This window comes from Meleagris gallopavo, chromosome 3 (genome assembly GCF_000146605.3).
Source record: "Meleagris gallopavo isolate NT-WF06-2002-E0010 breed Aviagen turkey brand Nicholas breeding stock chromosome 3, Turkey_5.1, whole genome shotgun sequence".
NCBI lineage: Eukaryota > Metazoa > Chordata > Aves > Galliformes > Phasianidae > Meleagris > Meleagris gallopavo.
The window spans coordinates 2,687,952-2,705,000 of record NC_015013.2 but is presented as its reverse complement, the minus strand read 5'-3'; the positions used below and the strand labels follow the sequence as shown (position 1 = coordinate 2,705,000).

Genomic DNA, 17,049 nt, shown 5'->3' with positions numbered 1-17,049 from the left:
CCAGCACAGGAAGGACGTGGAGCTCTTGGAGCGGGTCCAGAGGAGAGCTGGAGCAGCTCTCCTATGAGAAAAGGTTGAGGGAACTGGGCTTGTTTAGCTTGGAGAAGAGAAGGCTGCCGGGGAGACCTCATCGTGGCCTTCCAGTACTTGGAGGGAGCGTATAAACAGGAGGGGAACAGCTGTTTATATGGGTGGATAGTGATAGGACAAGGGGGAACGGTCTCAGGGGAGGTTTAGGTTAGATATTAGGAGGAAGTTTCTCACCCAGAGGGTGGTGAGGCACTGGAACAGGCTGCCCAAGGAGGTTGTGGATGCCCCATCCCTGGAGACATTCAAGGCCAGGCTGGATGTGGCTCTGAGCAGCCTGGTCTGGTGATTGGCGACTCTGCATGTAGCAGGGGGCTGAAACTAGGTGATCTTTGAGGCTCTTTTCAACCCAGGCCATTCTATGATTTTTCATCATCTATCAGTGTTCCTGATCAACTGGAGAGGTCGCAAAAGACTGGAGCTTGCCAATGTGACTCTCATCTACAAGAAGGGTTGTAAGGAGGATCTGGGGAGCTACAGACCTGTCAGCCTGACCTTGGTGCCAGGGAAGGTTATGGTGCAGATTGTCTTGAGGGAGATCAGACAGCACATGTGGTACAACCAGGAGCTCAGGCCTAGCTAGCATGGGTTCATGAAAGACATGTCCTGCTTTACCAACATGATCTCCTTCTATGATCGAGTGATCTGCCTGGTGGATGAGGGAAAGGCTGTTGCTGTGGTCTATGTTGACTTCAGCAAAGCCTTAGGGACTGTCTCCCACAGTATTCTCCTGCAGAAGCTGTGAGCCCATGGCCTGGACAGGTATACTCTTTGCTGGGTAAAGAACGAGTTGGAGGGCTGGGCCCAGAGAGTGGTGGTGAATGGACTTAAATCCAGCTGGTGTCCAGTCACGAGTGGTGTTCCCCAGGGGTTGTTATTGGCCTGTCCTCTTCAATACCTTTACTGATGACCTGGGTGAGGGCATTGAGTGCACCCTCATTAAGTTTGCAGATGACACCAAGTTGGCCAGAAGTGTTGATCTCCTGGGAGTAGCAAGGCTATACAGAGGGATCTGGACAGGCTAGATAGCTGTGCTGAAGCCAATGGGATGAAGTTCAACAAGACCAAGCAGTGGGCCCTACTCTTTGGCCACAGCAACCCCAGGCAACACTACACGCTTGGGGCAGTGTCTGGAAGACTGTGTAGAGGAAATAGACCTGGGGATATCAGTTGATGCTTGGCTGAACATGAGCCAGCTATGTGCCTAGGTGGCCAAGAAGGCCAATGGCATCCTGGTTTGTATCAGAAACAGTATTGCTAGCGGGAGCAGGGGAATCATTGTACCTCCGTACTCAGCACTGATGAAGTTGCACCTCGAGTACTGTGTCCAGTTTTGGGACCCTCACTGCAAGAAAAACATCAAGGCCCTGGATCATATCCGGAGAAGGCAACAAAGCTGGTGAGGGGTCTGGAGCACAGGCCTTATGAGCAGCAACTGAAGGAGCTGGGATTGTTCAGCCTGGAGAAGGGGAGGCTCAGGGGAGACCTGATTGCTCTCTATAACTACCTGAAAGGAGGTTGCAGTGACCTGGTGTTCAGCCTCTTCTCCTGTGTAACTGGTGATAGGACTAGAGGGAATGGCTTCAAGCTGCACCAGGGGAGATTCAGGCTGGATGTTAAGAACTACTACTTCTCTGATAGAGTGATCAGTCACTGGAATGGGCTGCCTAGGGAGGTGGTGGAGTCACTGACCCTGGAGGTGTTCAAGGATCATTTGGAATATTTGTGTTGACAGACATGGTTTAGTGAGAACTATTGGTGATGGGTGAACCGTTGGACTGGATGATCTTGTAGATCTTTTCCAACCTTGGTGATTCTATGAAACTTTTTGTAGAACCTGGAAAACTTTAAATTTCTTTGTTCTTAGCAGATGAGCAAACATTTGTCAGTAGTTTGCCTTCAAGACACAATCTACACAAATATTATTTGAACTCATTAAAAGACAGCCTCCTTGTATTATACTATGTATTAATGTACAATGAAAAAGGCCATTCTTCCAAACAGTGAATAATCTAACTTAATTTTACACTTGTGTATGCTGTTTATGACGTTACTGGGTAAAGATTCTGCTGATAAATCTGCATAGCTTAGCAATCAGTACAGCCATTCACATCTGTTAAAGAAAAAAATGTAATGAATCTACAAAACAGATTCAGCAGTGAATCTGAGCATATGTCTCATGCTTACCATCCTCATCATCTAATTTTCTTCCTTAGAGGTGTGACCCAGGAAACACTTTGGGAAAGAAAATTTGTTCTCAAGCAGTCTGAAAACTTTATGGATAATTTAAAAAACATAAATCTGAGAAAGTTGTTTATTTTGTGAAGCAATCCCCAGTTTTCACACTAAAATAATTTCTGATTTTGATCTTATTTTGCAAATTTGATATTTGAAATTCCGTGTTTCACTGTAAGAAGTCTGGGCTACCAGGTAGTACGTTCACCAAAAATGACGTTATTATCAGTAGTGGGAGTAAAAGAATTTATTTTAATTATTGAAACTAACTAGTCTATTTCTCAGCTGTAAAATAAAAATAAAAAATAATAAAAAAAGAAAACAAAAAGAAAACAAAAGAAAAAAAGTGCATTTAGAGATTAAGGCCTTAGATTGATTATCACTTCAAAGATCACTTTAAAACATTCCTGTTTAAAATTATCCTTTGCACCATGTGAATGCTGCATACCTGTGTTGATCTTAACTAAGCCAGCCAACATAGTGATGAAGAAGATAAGGAATTCATACACAATCTGTTAACATTGTTTTGGTTTGGGAATGATACTAAAGCAGAAGGGCAGTAACCTTCTTCCATTTAGTAACTTCTGTACTTTACCCTGAAAGTCATAAGTTTCTGTCGTTGCATTTACTGTCGTTCTAATCCTAATTTTTGAAATGTAGGTATTATTCTGCCATTGAAATAAACTGCTCTCTTTCTGATCTCTCTCTCTTTTTTTTTCTTTTTTTCTTTTTTTAATAATAATAATGTGATCTTGCATAATAAGATAAACTAAAGTCAAATGTTGACACCATGTAGAAATGAGATTCTTCAAATCAGATTTGTTATCACATATAGTCGGTATTCTATAGGGAAAAGACAATATTTTACCTGATCCATTTCTGATTGCAATTTTCTTGATGCAATGAATACTGATAAAAAATTCTTCAGAAAAATTCAACAGAAAAATACACCAACATATGTATAACATACTCATATTGGGGTTCAGACATAATACTGAGAACTATGGTTACCCAAGTGGGTGGTAACAAGACGCATAACTCTTAAATTCCACTTAGATAAAACAAATGAAAAGTTTTGTGGTTTTTGCTTTTTTTTTTGGACATCTCCTGCAAAATATCATCTTTAGATTACACTGTAAATAAAAAAAAAAGAAAAAGAAAAAAAAAGAAAAACTAGAAAGGAAAAAAAGTAAAAAGTATTTATAAGTACCTCAGCCACATAGCTAATTGCATCCTTCAAGTTGAGTTCATGGAAAACATTAAGGATTTGGTCTCTTGATTTTTGAGCAGATCTTCTCATCAGGAGTTTACTGAGGAATTTCCTATCAAAATTGGACCACCTGATAATTTAAACAAACCATGTTAAGGGCAGCAAGCAATTTTAGTGTCTGAGCATTTGTAATTTATCAGAAAAGACTATCGTGCGAGCTAACAGCATTTAGTTAATGTCAAGCATAAAAATGTGAGGGTTTGTATTTTGAAGCTTTTCAAATAAAGAAAGGAAAATCTTGGTACAGCTAGGTATGCAGCTGTCACTAAGCATTTAATAGGTTCACTTAACAAATACTACTGCAGCAGCACACGTGCTATGATTAATGTATCCCATTTCATAGTCACTAGAACATTTTATACTCTGGTAAATCATGCTACCTTCTTTTCCACTCATGATTACTATTATACTTAAAATCTTCATTGTAAAAGTTCAAGTTTCTTTCCTTTATTGGAAGGAAAGTACTTATTGTGGTAACCCAGGCTAGAAAGCCAGTTTCCTACCATTCTACTCCAAAAGCACTGAGAGAGGGCCTCATTTCATGCTATTTGGGTACTCCAGGAGATAGAAGTGATACATGTTTGCTGTGATTTCCACTTCCAAGATCGTCTGATAGTAAGATATCTGTCATTTCGTGCTTATGCTCCAGAATTGATCATTATTCCTCTTCTCTAGTCAGAACATCTGAAAATCCAGTTTCCAGGCTGTTGCACCTGAGCATATTACTGAAAATACTGGGATACTGCCCTTTGAAGAAGTAATATTTCCATGTATATATAGCCTAGAAGAAGCAGACTTAATGTGCTCTCATTCAAAATACATTTCCGCACACTCTACTGAGAACCTATGTTAAGCTACTAAGAGAAGGCGCTTGTTACTCAAGCATATTACCTTCTGCCATACGAGAAGACAAACTGTAATCTGCCACTTTAAAAATGTTTAGTTCCACCTTTAAGTCAATATTTCAAAAAAATGAAACAATTACAACTGTCTCTATGACTGGGTACAGTAAGGTGAGCGATTTTGCTTGTGCTTACAAGTAGCTAGATACAATCTAGCTCCAGCCTAGAAGTTGTTCACCTGCATGGGTATAAAGCTAAACCTACACTATTTTCAGCTTCTCAGCAAGACTTAGAGGAAAGTTCTGCAGATGATTAATGCAACTGAATGACTTTTGGACTGGAATTGACATGTTGAGTCAGAACATCAGCAAGTCACAACTGTGAGTGTCTGCACCTATGTTATGACCTAAATCCAGAGAGATAGTAACAGTCTAACCCTAAATAACACTGTTAAAGAAGTCCAGATTTAACATCATTTTTTGACATTTGTTAATCTATCTTATGGAAGCTTGCCCCTCTTAATGGTAGTTCTTCACATTCTTTTATGAGAATAGTGTCTGTATCATTCAGGTGAATAATTTTTCTTCTCTCAAGAGGAGCAAATAGTTGCAGTTGACATACTTGCTGTCCCTAAATTCACAGGCTTAAAAAGTCATAATTTACATATAAGATTTCCTAGCAGTATTTCAAACACTACAAGTAAGTTAATGCTTACTTGTCTCTCAGATAGTTATGTCCTATTTGTCCAGAGATATCTTCTATAGCAGAAAGAATGTGATCAAAGGCCTAGGAAAGTAGAAGTGGAATTAGTATCACACATACATTAAAGGCATCATTAGAAAATATCTATATTTATGTCAGGTTAGACCAAGTAACTCTGTAGAAAATTTTTATTGCTGCCAAGCAGATTTTTTTTTCTTTACAGAAACGCTTACTACCATATGCCTTTCCTCGAAGGTCTGAGCCTTCTAACCATTCCTTTGCAAATTCACTGACTATTCATAATTTACGAATTAACTCAGCAAGAATGTACTTAAGCCTTCATTTTATTGACATTCAGTTTTAAGACTCATTATCGACTCATTTTACATCTCTGTTTCTACCCTATAAAGTAATGAGCCATTATTAGCATTGACGATTCAAGTTAGTTGAAAGTATTTCCTAATACTTTTTTCTTTTAGATTTTTCAGTATCTTCCCCCAGGGCAGAAGTAGAAGTCATTCCTTTAGTATCCAGAGCAAAATGTCATAGTTGATTTATTATCACATGGTTGATAACAATCCTGAGGACTGCACCTTTTGAGTCAAGACAAGGCAGCTGCAGCAGAATTTGATTTTTGCTTTATATACTTGTTAACATTTTACTCTCTATTGAACTGATTACTACAGAATCTATAGCATATATAAATAACATGTGATATGAATTATTTCTGCACTTATTACTAGTTACTGTTTCAGGAGACATCTGGCATAGAAATGGAGAAAATTACATTATAAATAAGGTGCCTCTCTCCTGCTCTCTGGGAATGGATAGTGCTCTCTTTAAAGGCTGCAGTTTATATTCCTCCAAGATGATATGTGCTAGAATATAGTGGTGAGTCAGTTAACACAATAAAGTGTGAGGATTAACATTACTGTTCAGATTTTTTCTGCTCAGTGACACACAAAGGTACATCCCATGTCAGATAGAATATATTTCTGGAAAGAAACTACTGATTTTCAAATAGTAAAACATCAGAATCTTATTTCTGGGTAAATACTGTCTATAAATGAAGCAACTTTTCTGCTGGATGCTAAAAACATAACATATTTATTCAATAGTCTTTAAAAGGATTCCTCAGAAATAAACTCTGTTCATTACCAAGTTGTTGCTCCACTTCAGGTAACCTCCAGCTTGAAAGCAGACAGATTAGAAGGTTCCACAAGTACATATTAAAATGTTTGATGAAGACATAGTTGTGTAAATCTGCAGTTACAAATTAAACAAGATGTCTGATAGTCTTACAGCCTGTTGTGTGAAGTGAATTGTAAAAGATCCAAGGAGTCATGTTTCAAAATCTCTTCAAAGATTAAATAAATGTGGGTACATAAACCATTCAAAATGGGACTAAAAATGTCACCATTAATCTGGGATTGTATGTCATATGCACACTGCAAAGCCTGCTTTCATTTCATGTCCATAAACATACAATAATTAAGAAAGAAAAATAAACTTTCTTTCACATGCTTTGCCCTATCTACCTTCAATCAAATATCTTCGTCTTTTAGATGAAGAGAAAGAATATTATTCTAGCTGTTTCCCCAGTTCTGTCAGCACCAGTGAATTTTCAAGCAAATGAACAGAAACAACTTCCGTTGAGTATCCTTTCATTGGACTCAATCCAGTAACAAATTACTGCTAATGCAGTAATTCTTGATAAATTTGAAGGCTTTTGCTGTGTAAATATGAATTTGATTGCCTCCTCTCTTCCAGAAATAATTTTTCTTTAACCATTTTCTCTCTTAAGGCATTCTGTAAAAATTCAAATGATGCCACAATATTGTTTAAAAGTGTCTTACTCTTCCATGAAGCTTTTCATTGAGTTTTGGCTCTCTGTGTTCACTTTTCTTCACTTTCAGCCACTGTACCAAAGGCTTGATTGTCAATCCCTAGGCAATGAAACATGACAATATTAGACCTTCCTCCAGCTGAAGAGTGCTAAATAGAGCGGTTTTATACATTTATGTTGTTTATCACACTATCCTACTCGATCCCTCTCCCCATTAGAGGTAAAATAATGCAGTATCCACTGCTACTGTTACAAAGGCTTGAAAAGGCATCAAACAGCAGAAAAAAACATATCTTCTATATAGCACTGTGAGCCTGAGAATATTTCCTATAGTAGTGCATGTTTGTTTTCCACACATATACGTGATTTGTTACAAAAATTAAATTCTTGATACATTTTTGAAGTCTTTCAAGTTGGTATGTACTGACACATCTGCATTTATGTTCTTTTTTTTTTTTTCATCCACAAATTGCTGCTTTATTGTGTAAATACTTCCTTGTCCCACTGCTTATTGCCATACTTTAAAAGAACAGCTTAGGCTCACTCAGGTAGATCAGCTTAATTTGCCAATAAATAGAACTGTTCCCTATAGTTATTCCTATGAGGTGAAGGATGTTCAGTCAGATATTAACTTCAGTACTATTAATACCAAGCAGCTAAGACTGAACATTTTTTAGCACAGAGGAAATTGTGTTTTGTCCCTTGTGGTACTGTATGAAAACATAAAATAGGATCTTTGTTACTAAAATTACAAAGTCAATTATGCTTTCAGTTCAGTGAAACAATACGCAACCTTCAGCTGAGAAGGCCTAATACTAAGAGACTCCTTTTCCTTGCAAGAAACATGCTTAGGAAGAAAAATTACCTGGAAAATAACAGTAAAAACACAACAATGATAGTTGTGCTGACAAACAGGTTCTTCTCTTTCACTTTTTTTATATCCAGAAGTGCAACCAGAGCAAAGGCAACTGCTCCACGTAGTCCACCATATGACATCACTACCTGGTCTATTATCTCCAATTGGACCATTCTGTAGTGGTTAAGAATCCAAGTCTGTAAAACTACACCTATAAAAAGCAAATATTGACATGACTAGAAATGCTCTTATTAAATGTCAGTATCTCAACAGTGTGTTACAGAAACAGTACAAATTTCATAACAAAATCTTTAGACCTTCTACTTCACCCACTCTACTTCTAAACTGCCAGGTAGGCTGGGGCCACTTCGTGTCTTCCCCATCACATTTAGCCAGAGGAGTTAGAAGAAGCTTATTCTACAATCTGGCAACCCTTCTGAGAATGCTGTCCTTTGATATGAGACAAAAATTTTTCTTCCTCTAACACTGGTGCTGAAGGTGAAATTCTGCTATGTGCTCTTCTTTGAAATTATTGTCTGGGAGATACTAGAACATCTGCACTGTAGTAAATTATATACATAGGATATTTTAACAGCAAGAAATACCAAAACATAAAATTGTTGCAACCCCATTGATTTAGAAAGCATGGTAAGTGTGGTATATTTTACAAATCATACTAAAAATGTCATCACTGTCAGTACCTTATGCAGAATTGTATTGTTATTATGCTAACATCAGCTTCAGGTCTACAGATGAGATACCGCCTTCTAGAAATGCTTGACCTAGAGTTCTAGAAATCATAATATCACCATGCAGAAGGAAAGATGCTTCAGCACTCCTGTGAGTGGCACACATCCCACCACAGCAGGCCAAGACCATTACATTTGCCAGAGCAAAAGAAATACTTCCCTTTTCAGAGAACTTGGAGGTTATACTAAGGAAAGAAAAATATATATCACTCTAAGAAAGGAGTCTGATGAAGGGGACCTTGAAAATTAATTCACGTCACCAATATAATTCTCTGAGGATATGAAAGCTGTAATCACGTACAAAGACAAAAGCCCAATATCATCAGACTTTTAGTAATTTATCAAGGTCTAAGTTTACTTCCTTGGATACATATTATCATTGCTGAATATTTACTGTTTAGTGCTCACTCATATTACAGGATGGTTAACAATTAATTCTAGGAATACAGCAAATGATAAAGTTTAGAAAATGAAAACCTGTTTAAGCACATTACACACCCTAATTAGCGAGTAGAAGCAAAATTAAAAATGGTTACAGACTATTTAGAAATGAGGACATGATACTAGATCTTTTATTCAGCTCATTCAGTCTGAATGTGATCGCAGAGTTTAGGAAACTTGCCAGCTAGATAGGTGGCTCAGCTGGTACATAATTTAAATCAAATATTCAAATAAACAAGAAAATTCCAAGATGTGAGCACATGCATGAAATGAAAATGCATGTTACTCGTTTTGTTTCAGGCCTTTTGCTATTTCACAAAACAGTCATTGAATTGTAGAAGTACACATTTAGGCAAAATGTTACCAGCATTTTGAATGTTTGCAAACTTATGTAAGTCCAGTACATCGACAGTATGTAATCTTTACCTGCTACACACTTATTTACTCAGTTTTTCACCAGCCCAGAGAATTATTTCTCAAGCCAGAGAAAATGCAGTGTAATTCTGTATGGTCTTACGTCACTGTGCATCTCAAATCTGAAGTCAACCATAAAATTAGCTTAAGACAATCTCTTTATTACCAAATTGAAAGAGCTGAAGAAAAGAGATGGCTGACAGGACTCACAAGTTTATTTTTCTGGGCTGTAATATAAAAAACAAAGTTAATTTCATTGGAAGATTTTGCAAATAGTGTGTTCATCACAGAAGCTAGCCACTAGATGAACTAGGTGAATGACTTAATTATTGGGCTAGCAATTACCTCACAAAAGTAAAGTCCTACTATATTTTCCACTTGTGATAAATCTTACTGTAAAAAACTTCCTTACTAACTGACAACAATCATAAATTCAACCAAAATGAATGAACTGGTTTGATTTGGCTTGGTTTTGTTTGGTTTGGGCAAAAGAATATATACCAACAACGAAAAGAAGGAGATTATCTCCTTACCAACGACTCTATATACTGAGATGAATACCAGAGTCAAGAGTATAAAAGCTGTATTCCAAGTCCAAATTTCTGGATTGACAGCTGAAATTCCTAGGAACATGAAGATGATAGTTTCTGCTCCACTGGCCAACATTTTCATGGTATATCTTACAGTTGTAGAAGATTGTTCAGATATATTAGCCTTGACATATTTTTGACAGCAAATGCCACAGAAAGTTATCCTAGGAAAAAAAAAAAATTCAATTGTTCAGAAAATATTTGATGTAACATTTAATATTAGTCTGTGACATAGTGACAATCTCACCATTAATTCCTAAAACAAACATACAAAAAATGCACTCAGAGGCCATTGTGCTTTTTCATCTGCTTAAAAAGCATTTCTCAAACATTTCTCCTGAGGTGATTCCCAAAATATCTGATGATAGCATTTCACTGGATCATAAAAGACCTTTTCAGCTTACTATACTGATTTATACGAAAAAAATTAATTCTTTGCATTAGATTGAAGCTTAAACTAATTATCTATTTTCAGTAACATTTTTGGGTACTAAATATACTAACTGTACTATCTACAAGCATGTCAAGCAAAACTGAAAAGAAAGATATGGCAGAAATCAATGGATATCAAAGGAAGGAAAACCACAAAAGGTAAAAAAGACTACAAAAGATGACTCATGATAAAATAGACCAAATCTGGGGAAACCTAAGGAGGTCAATCTGGAGAGTGAAAGCAGCACATAATGCGTGTCACAGAATGCCTTAGAAAATTATTGTTTCAGTTAGAAATGGTAGAGTGTCAATAAAAATGGACAACTGTTAATTATTGAAGAGGAGTATATGAACTGCAAAGAGGAAAGAACCAAATCTGTATTTTGCAAAGAATGCCTTTGTGTTGCACAAAAAATACTAGAAAACTAGCATTGCTTCTTGAGGATAAATAATCGTGGCATTTGCAAACTGTAATCATCTATGATGAAAAGATAGAAATATTCAAAATAAACTTTAGAACTGTTGTATTCTGTAGCTGCCTTATGTAATTTAGGTCTTTCAGTGTTTACAGAAACTATATTGTCTTCTCAACCCCGTTCACAGACAACAATAAAAGGACTTACGCAAGAATAGCAGAAAGAGAAAGCATCTCTGCTGTGAGGTAGGATAGATATGAAATAATAAAAACAAATCCAGGCTCGATGATTCTAACATGCTTGGTGAAACGGCTGACCAACGAGAGCAGAAATGCAAAGAAAATGCCAACAAGTGTCCCACCCAGGCTTACCACGAAGAATGACACTGAAATACAAGAAAAAAACACAGCTTAAAGAAACTAGAACTAATTCTTCTTTTACTGTATGGCCAGTGAATCAAAGAAAACTTTGGAGGACATTTCAAAAATTGTTTCAGAAATACCAATACAACAAGAAGAATTCTTACAAGTACTTGGTATAGGAACAACATCCTACAGGAAAACAAAACAAAATGTACAAACAAAAACCAACAAGCTTACTTTCTATTGAGCATTCTCATTTTAGGCTCATTCAAAACCCACTACCTTAGTTTGAACAATTATTTTTCCTCTACTGTTATGGAATATGTCAAAGTCACTGTTAATGCATTGATTCATAGGATAATTTAGTATCTTATCAAGCTTGGAATGGGAAAGAGTGACTAAGTTTTCTGGCAAATATTGCTGCTTGACACTGATTTCCATCTACAAAAATCAAGTTTGGTGATTTTTTAGCAACTGAAATCCACATCTACTGATTTTCAAACAAAGTTGAACAGATGAGTCTGAGAAATTTCCCACATGTTCATGAATTTTCACTTATTTTTTTAAAGAATTCTTGAAGGTTTATTTTCTCCTTATATTCTGTAGCAATGTAGGAACATGATCAGGGAAAAGGTTGAAAAAGAACAGTTTCTGACAGCACAGTAATAAAATTTTATTTAAAAGTTGGCATATGTACACCAGTGGTATGTTACAGTATTCAATTCTACCCACCTATGCCTTTGACACATTCAGTACCAGTCACATTCTCTGGTCCTATTGCAACAAAAGATTCAAACACATTGTACAACACCTGAAAAGAAAAGTAAACTGGCTTAGTACTTGCTCCTGAGTTAAACCTACTGAAATAATCTCATGATGGGCCCCAACATTACGAATTCTGAATCTTTTTATGACCAAGGGAAATTTTGTATGGAGGGAAAAGATTTTGCAGAATTTTAATTTTGCAAAAAGATACAATGGGATGGGAAGAACCAAAGAAATCAGTTTAAAATGCTTTTCCATTCCTTATATAAATATGATTCTTTATGAACAATTAGACGTATGTGAGTTTTATAAGACACTTCTCACTCTAAAATCCAAGCTTTTGGCAGAAGGTTTTTTTACTGCTTGCATTAGATAAATAAGATAGTATGAATATAACAAGATATTATTAATAAGACATTAATAAGATACTGGATTGAAACATGTTTAATATATGTAAACATAAAAGAGAATTAACAGTAATTTTTGTAGTAAAGCTTTTCAAAAATTGATAATACTGAAAGTAAAGAGATCATGTATTACCCAACTTAGCAGCTTATGTATTTGTATGAGTATTATTCTCATATAATGATAGGTACTTGTCTAACCTGTTTTTAAAGACCTTTAATGACGGAGGAGTACTTTACTGTGGCTTTCTCAGCTTTTGAGTTTCAGCTAAACTCATTAATTCTTACCATATTTACCATTTCTTACCCCTATTTTCTTCTGTGGCAACAGTCTTTTACATATTTACATATAAAGAATGCCATATCTTTTACTTTCTTCTGCCCTCCATTGTTTTCTTATTCAAGGTAGACAACCTTACTTGTTTTAAACTTTTTCATAAGCTATGCTTTTTCTTGGTTATGCTTACTGTTCTCTCCTGAATTCTTTTCAACAAGTAATCAAGTCTTCTTGTGGAGTATTTTTATTCATTGCACAGTAACAAAAAACTTGTTTCCATGTGAAAACCAGTGATGTTGATATAGGAGTTTATCAGAAGTTTAATATTTGATTCTAGAAATATCTCCAAAATAAAGTATTTCATTTATGAGAGTGCACTTCAGAAAACAAAAGAAAACAAACAACAAACAAACAAACAAAGCCACTTGAGAGTTAGAGTGATCTTGGGATATATAATTTACTTACCACAGTTACAGCATCATTCAGAAGTGATTCTCCAAAAACAATGATGAATAGAACTTCATTGACATGGACCTCTTCAAATACTGCCAGCACAGCAACAGGATCTACAGCAGCAATCAAGCTGCCAAACAGGAGGAAGTCCAGCAGTCCACTGTCCAGGTGGCCTTCAAAAACAAAGTACACAAACTATAAGCAGATTCATCTTTGCATTATCTGTAGTAATGTCAGACTGTTATATCACATATAAACCAAAATCCTTGAAAATAGAGATTCTAAGAATTAACTGGAAAGTATGGCATATAAACTATTTAAATGTTCCTTACGATGTCACCTTGTGTCCTATGAGATTTATTACATCCAAAATCGTACCATCTAACTCAGACTCTGGAAGAAGTACAACCTTATTTTTATGGCAAGGCATCTGAGATTAAGTTTTTCCAGATATAAACTGCCTTTGTAGTTATGTGTTGTATCATTTATTTTAAGTAAAACGTCTCATTATAGTTGAGAACAGCCAAGATGGCTGAAGTAATATACCAGCACCCTTAACGTAAATATTCTAAAATACTTCATGCCACTTCAAGCTAAATTTGCCTCTTGCTCACTGACTACAGTGGGGACTCAGCCACACTCTGTGCAGTTGTACAGCATTTCTGGCCTCCTTGTACCAGTAATGTGTATTGACAGATGTAGTTAAGCCAGTTGTTCCCAAATTATGTTCCATGAGGCCATTATTACATTGCAGCTGGGCTCTAGAAATAGATGAAGGACTAAAAGTTACAATTTCAATGTGTTCGTGTTGTAGCTCATGAGAATTTTGAATAATGGTGTTTGGTTGTTGTTGTTGTTCATTGTTTTTTGTTGTTACTGTTGATTTTTTTAATTATTTATTTATTTATTTATTTATTGTCAATAGCTTCAAAGGTTTTGGAGCTACAAGATTCTGGTGACAAAGGAATACAGTATTTATTTATTTCATTAGTTTTTATCTTGTATTACTTATTAAGTTTACTTTGCTCACCTATGGAAACAGAAATATGTGCAAACAGAATGAGGTATGCACTATCATTTTAAAAGTAACAGCAAAGGGAAAACTACTAAGATGGCTCTGCATAATTTCCTAAAGATCTTGCAAAATTTACCTTCTTCATGCAATCAAGAGGGGGATCCCAGTCCTTTTTATCTGAGGAACAGATTTTTTGCAAGAGTAGAGAACAGGAAAAATCCCTCTGTGCTCATTAGTGGATGGAAGAGAAAAGGTTTATCAAGAGGAGAAAAAGATTATATGAGGAAGAACAAAGAAGGAATATGTTCAGAATTCATTCATGAGAACACAGTACAGAGGTTCATGACAAAAATTAATAGATAGTTGTATCAGGCATGATTTATAAAAGTGAGGGAGAGATTGACCTGAATAAGTTAGTTACAAGAAGTCAGAAAATAAACGGACAGAAGCCCTACCCAAGAGATCAATATTGCTTGTAAGGCACTTCTATTGCAACATGGCCACTCCCTTAGCAGGAACACTTTTTTAAATCCAGCGTATTTAGTGTTTAAAAAGTAACTGAGAGAAAAACTATATTCCAAATATTTGTTACAAAATACATAGGCATATTTACTCAAGAGAAGGACACTTAAATGGGAAGGCACAGAAAGGAGTAGACAATACTCTGTGGTATGCAATAAAAGCCAATGCTCTGAGGAAGGTGGAGAAAAACATATGCTCTCAAGGGCCTTGGTAAGGCCCTGAAAACTGAAGCTCATAATTTGCATAAAATATATATATATAACTACTATTTAAAAAACAAAACAAAACAAAACAAAGATAGATTTGTTCACTTTTGGACATATGGGACAGTGAATGAGGACTCAGTCTTTCCACTTTTCATGTGAAAGGAAGGTCAAGTCAGTGAGATGGAGACTGTGCCAAATTTTTGAGAACAACCTTGAACTTAAATTTAAGTAATGATTCCATGTAATGATGTCCATCTCTGCCAAGCTTAAAGAAAGACAAGCTCAATGACAATAATTACCAGATATCAGGGTACAATAAGCCTTTAAAATAACTTGGCACACTGAGATTTCTTATTTGTTTTTATATGTTACCAATTATAATCACTGGTACATTCTTTGAAGAGTTGCAAAGCTATTAAGCAAATATTTATGGAAAGGTTAGGACACATCCATAATTCCTACAACTTCATGTCAAGAGGCATGGGGTTGCTAGATCAGACTTCTAGTTAGACAAACAGATATTTCAAAGGGATACAAGATCATTGCTTCCTCCAGATCACTGGAATCTGGAGTCACTAAATGACAGCAGTAACACTTCAGCAAGGTAAGTTTGCTGGGCCCAAATTAAGACTCCCACACATACTCAACATATTGCCACAGTGACTTGCACAGGGAAAAAAATGTCTAAGTGTTAAGCACAACCACAATTACACAGTGCTATAGCACTCATGCCTGTGTTGGTTTTACAGCAGATTGTGAAGAGTTCAGTGCAGTCAGCCAGAAGATTCATTAAATTCTTCTTCCTATGGATGCTGGTTAATAGGTAAAGTGCTGAAATTATTTCACTTCTAAGGAAAGATTTCTTTGTTATTATCACCTTGTCTCTTTCCATTCTGTAAATTATAGTACCTATAAGAACACCAAATGCAATCAAAGAGCTTCCAGAATTTTTATTTATGTAGGAAATCTATGTAATTCAACTTGGATTAACTGCTTCCATATTGATGATCAGTGTGAAGTAAATGATTACAGGATGATTCCATGGTAAAGCTGAAAGAATTTTTTTCTATACATCTGTACATTAGTGGATACACATTCCTACATACTAATTATAATACTTCAGGCAGTATTCATTCCAATTATAGAAAGAGTAGAATAGAAACAAAAATACGTTTTAGCAACTCAACAAGAGGGTACTATGAACTCTCCAAAAAACTGAGTAGCTCAGCACTTCTCTGTCTTCAGCAAACAAGTAAAAACAGCAAAGCTTTTCACAAAGTCTGGTGCTCAGATCTTGATGACATCTTGGAGGTCAACACAGTGAATTTAGTGGATGAGTAGTATGCGTCATGTAGATAATTTGAAGTCTCATTTAGTTTTGACAGAGAATGACATAGTTTAAATTAGGGACAGGCTTCTCTGGCCTACTCCGTGACTCAAATTAGAGCTCTAGTAGGTTATAGTATGTCTTGTTGCTAAAACAGGTTGTGACAGTTACCAATTACGCACTTTCTAAACATTGAAATTTATGAGGCATGTCAGTTAATAGTCTGCCTTGGTGAACGTCTTCCACATTTAACTTATAGAGCTTTATCTGTGGCTGCAGAGCGGGATGATTCTCTGTTCTACTAAAAGTTCAGAGTTTCAGTATCAGAACTAGTTCTAGAACCAGAACTGGTAGCACTAATATTAGTACTTCTTCTGGTGTAGTTTTGGTTTTGCCACTGAAAGATCTGCATAGTGATGAAGCAACACATAATCACATAACAATGAAACAAAATATGCCGCTATCAACACAGCTTATACAATTAATCCAGAACTGTGTAATGATTTGGATGAAAGCATGGAGGTAAATGGGCTTTTCAATTCAAACAACACATTCAAGAAAACATTTCACATGTCATACAGAGGTCAGTGTTTTTCTCTTCATGATTTTTATATATTTTTTTAATTAGTAATTATCATTCATTCTATTTTCTGAAAGAGGATGTTAATAAAAATAGGTTGACAGTATTTTTTAAATTGTTCCATAAAATTACCAAAACAAAAAACAGTTTGGATGTTAAAAGAAAGAAATTCTTGTCCAATCTGTCGCAGTATCAAGCAACACTGTGTGGAAAATTATGCCAGTATTTAATACTATACTGTTTGTTTAATGTTGATGC

The 17,049-nt window shown here is 35.9% G+C and overlaps 1 protein-coding gene across 1 annotated transcript in view; it reads right to left on the bottom strand.

Moving 5' to 3' along the window:
- SLC9A3 (solute carrier family 9 member A3) overlaps window positions 1–17,049 on the bottom strand; it is a 55,982-nt gene that overhangs the window by 11,233 nt on the left and 27,700 nt on the right. The window contains 9 exon segments of the mRNA XM_010708264.3: window positions 3,533–3,662; window positions 5,150–5,220; window positions 6,993–7,082; window positions 7,848–7,867; window positions 7,870–8,049; window positions 9,976–10,196; window positions 11,088–11,265; window positions 11,975–12,053; window positions 13,154–13,314. Coding sequence (XP_010706566.1) covers window positions 3,533–3,662; window positions 5,150–5,220; window positions 6,993–7,082; window positions 7,848–7,867; window positions 7,870–8,049; window positions 9,976–10,196; window positions 11,088–11,265; window positions 11,975–12,053; window positions 13,154–13,314 — 1,130 coding nt within the window.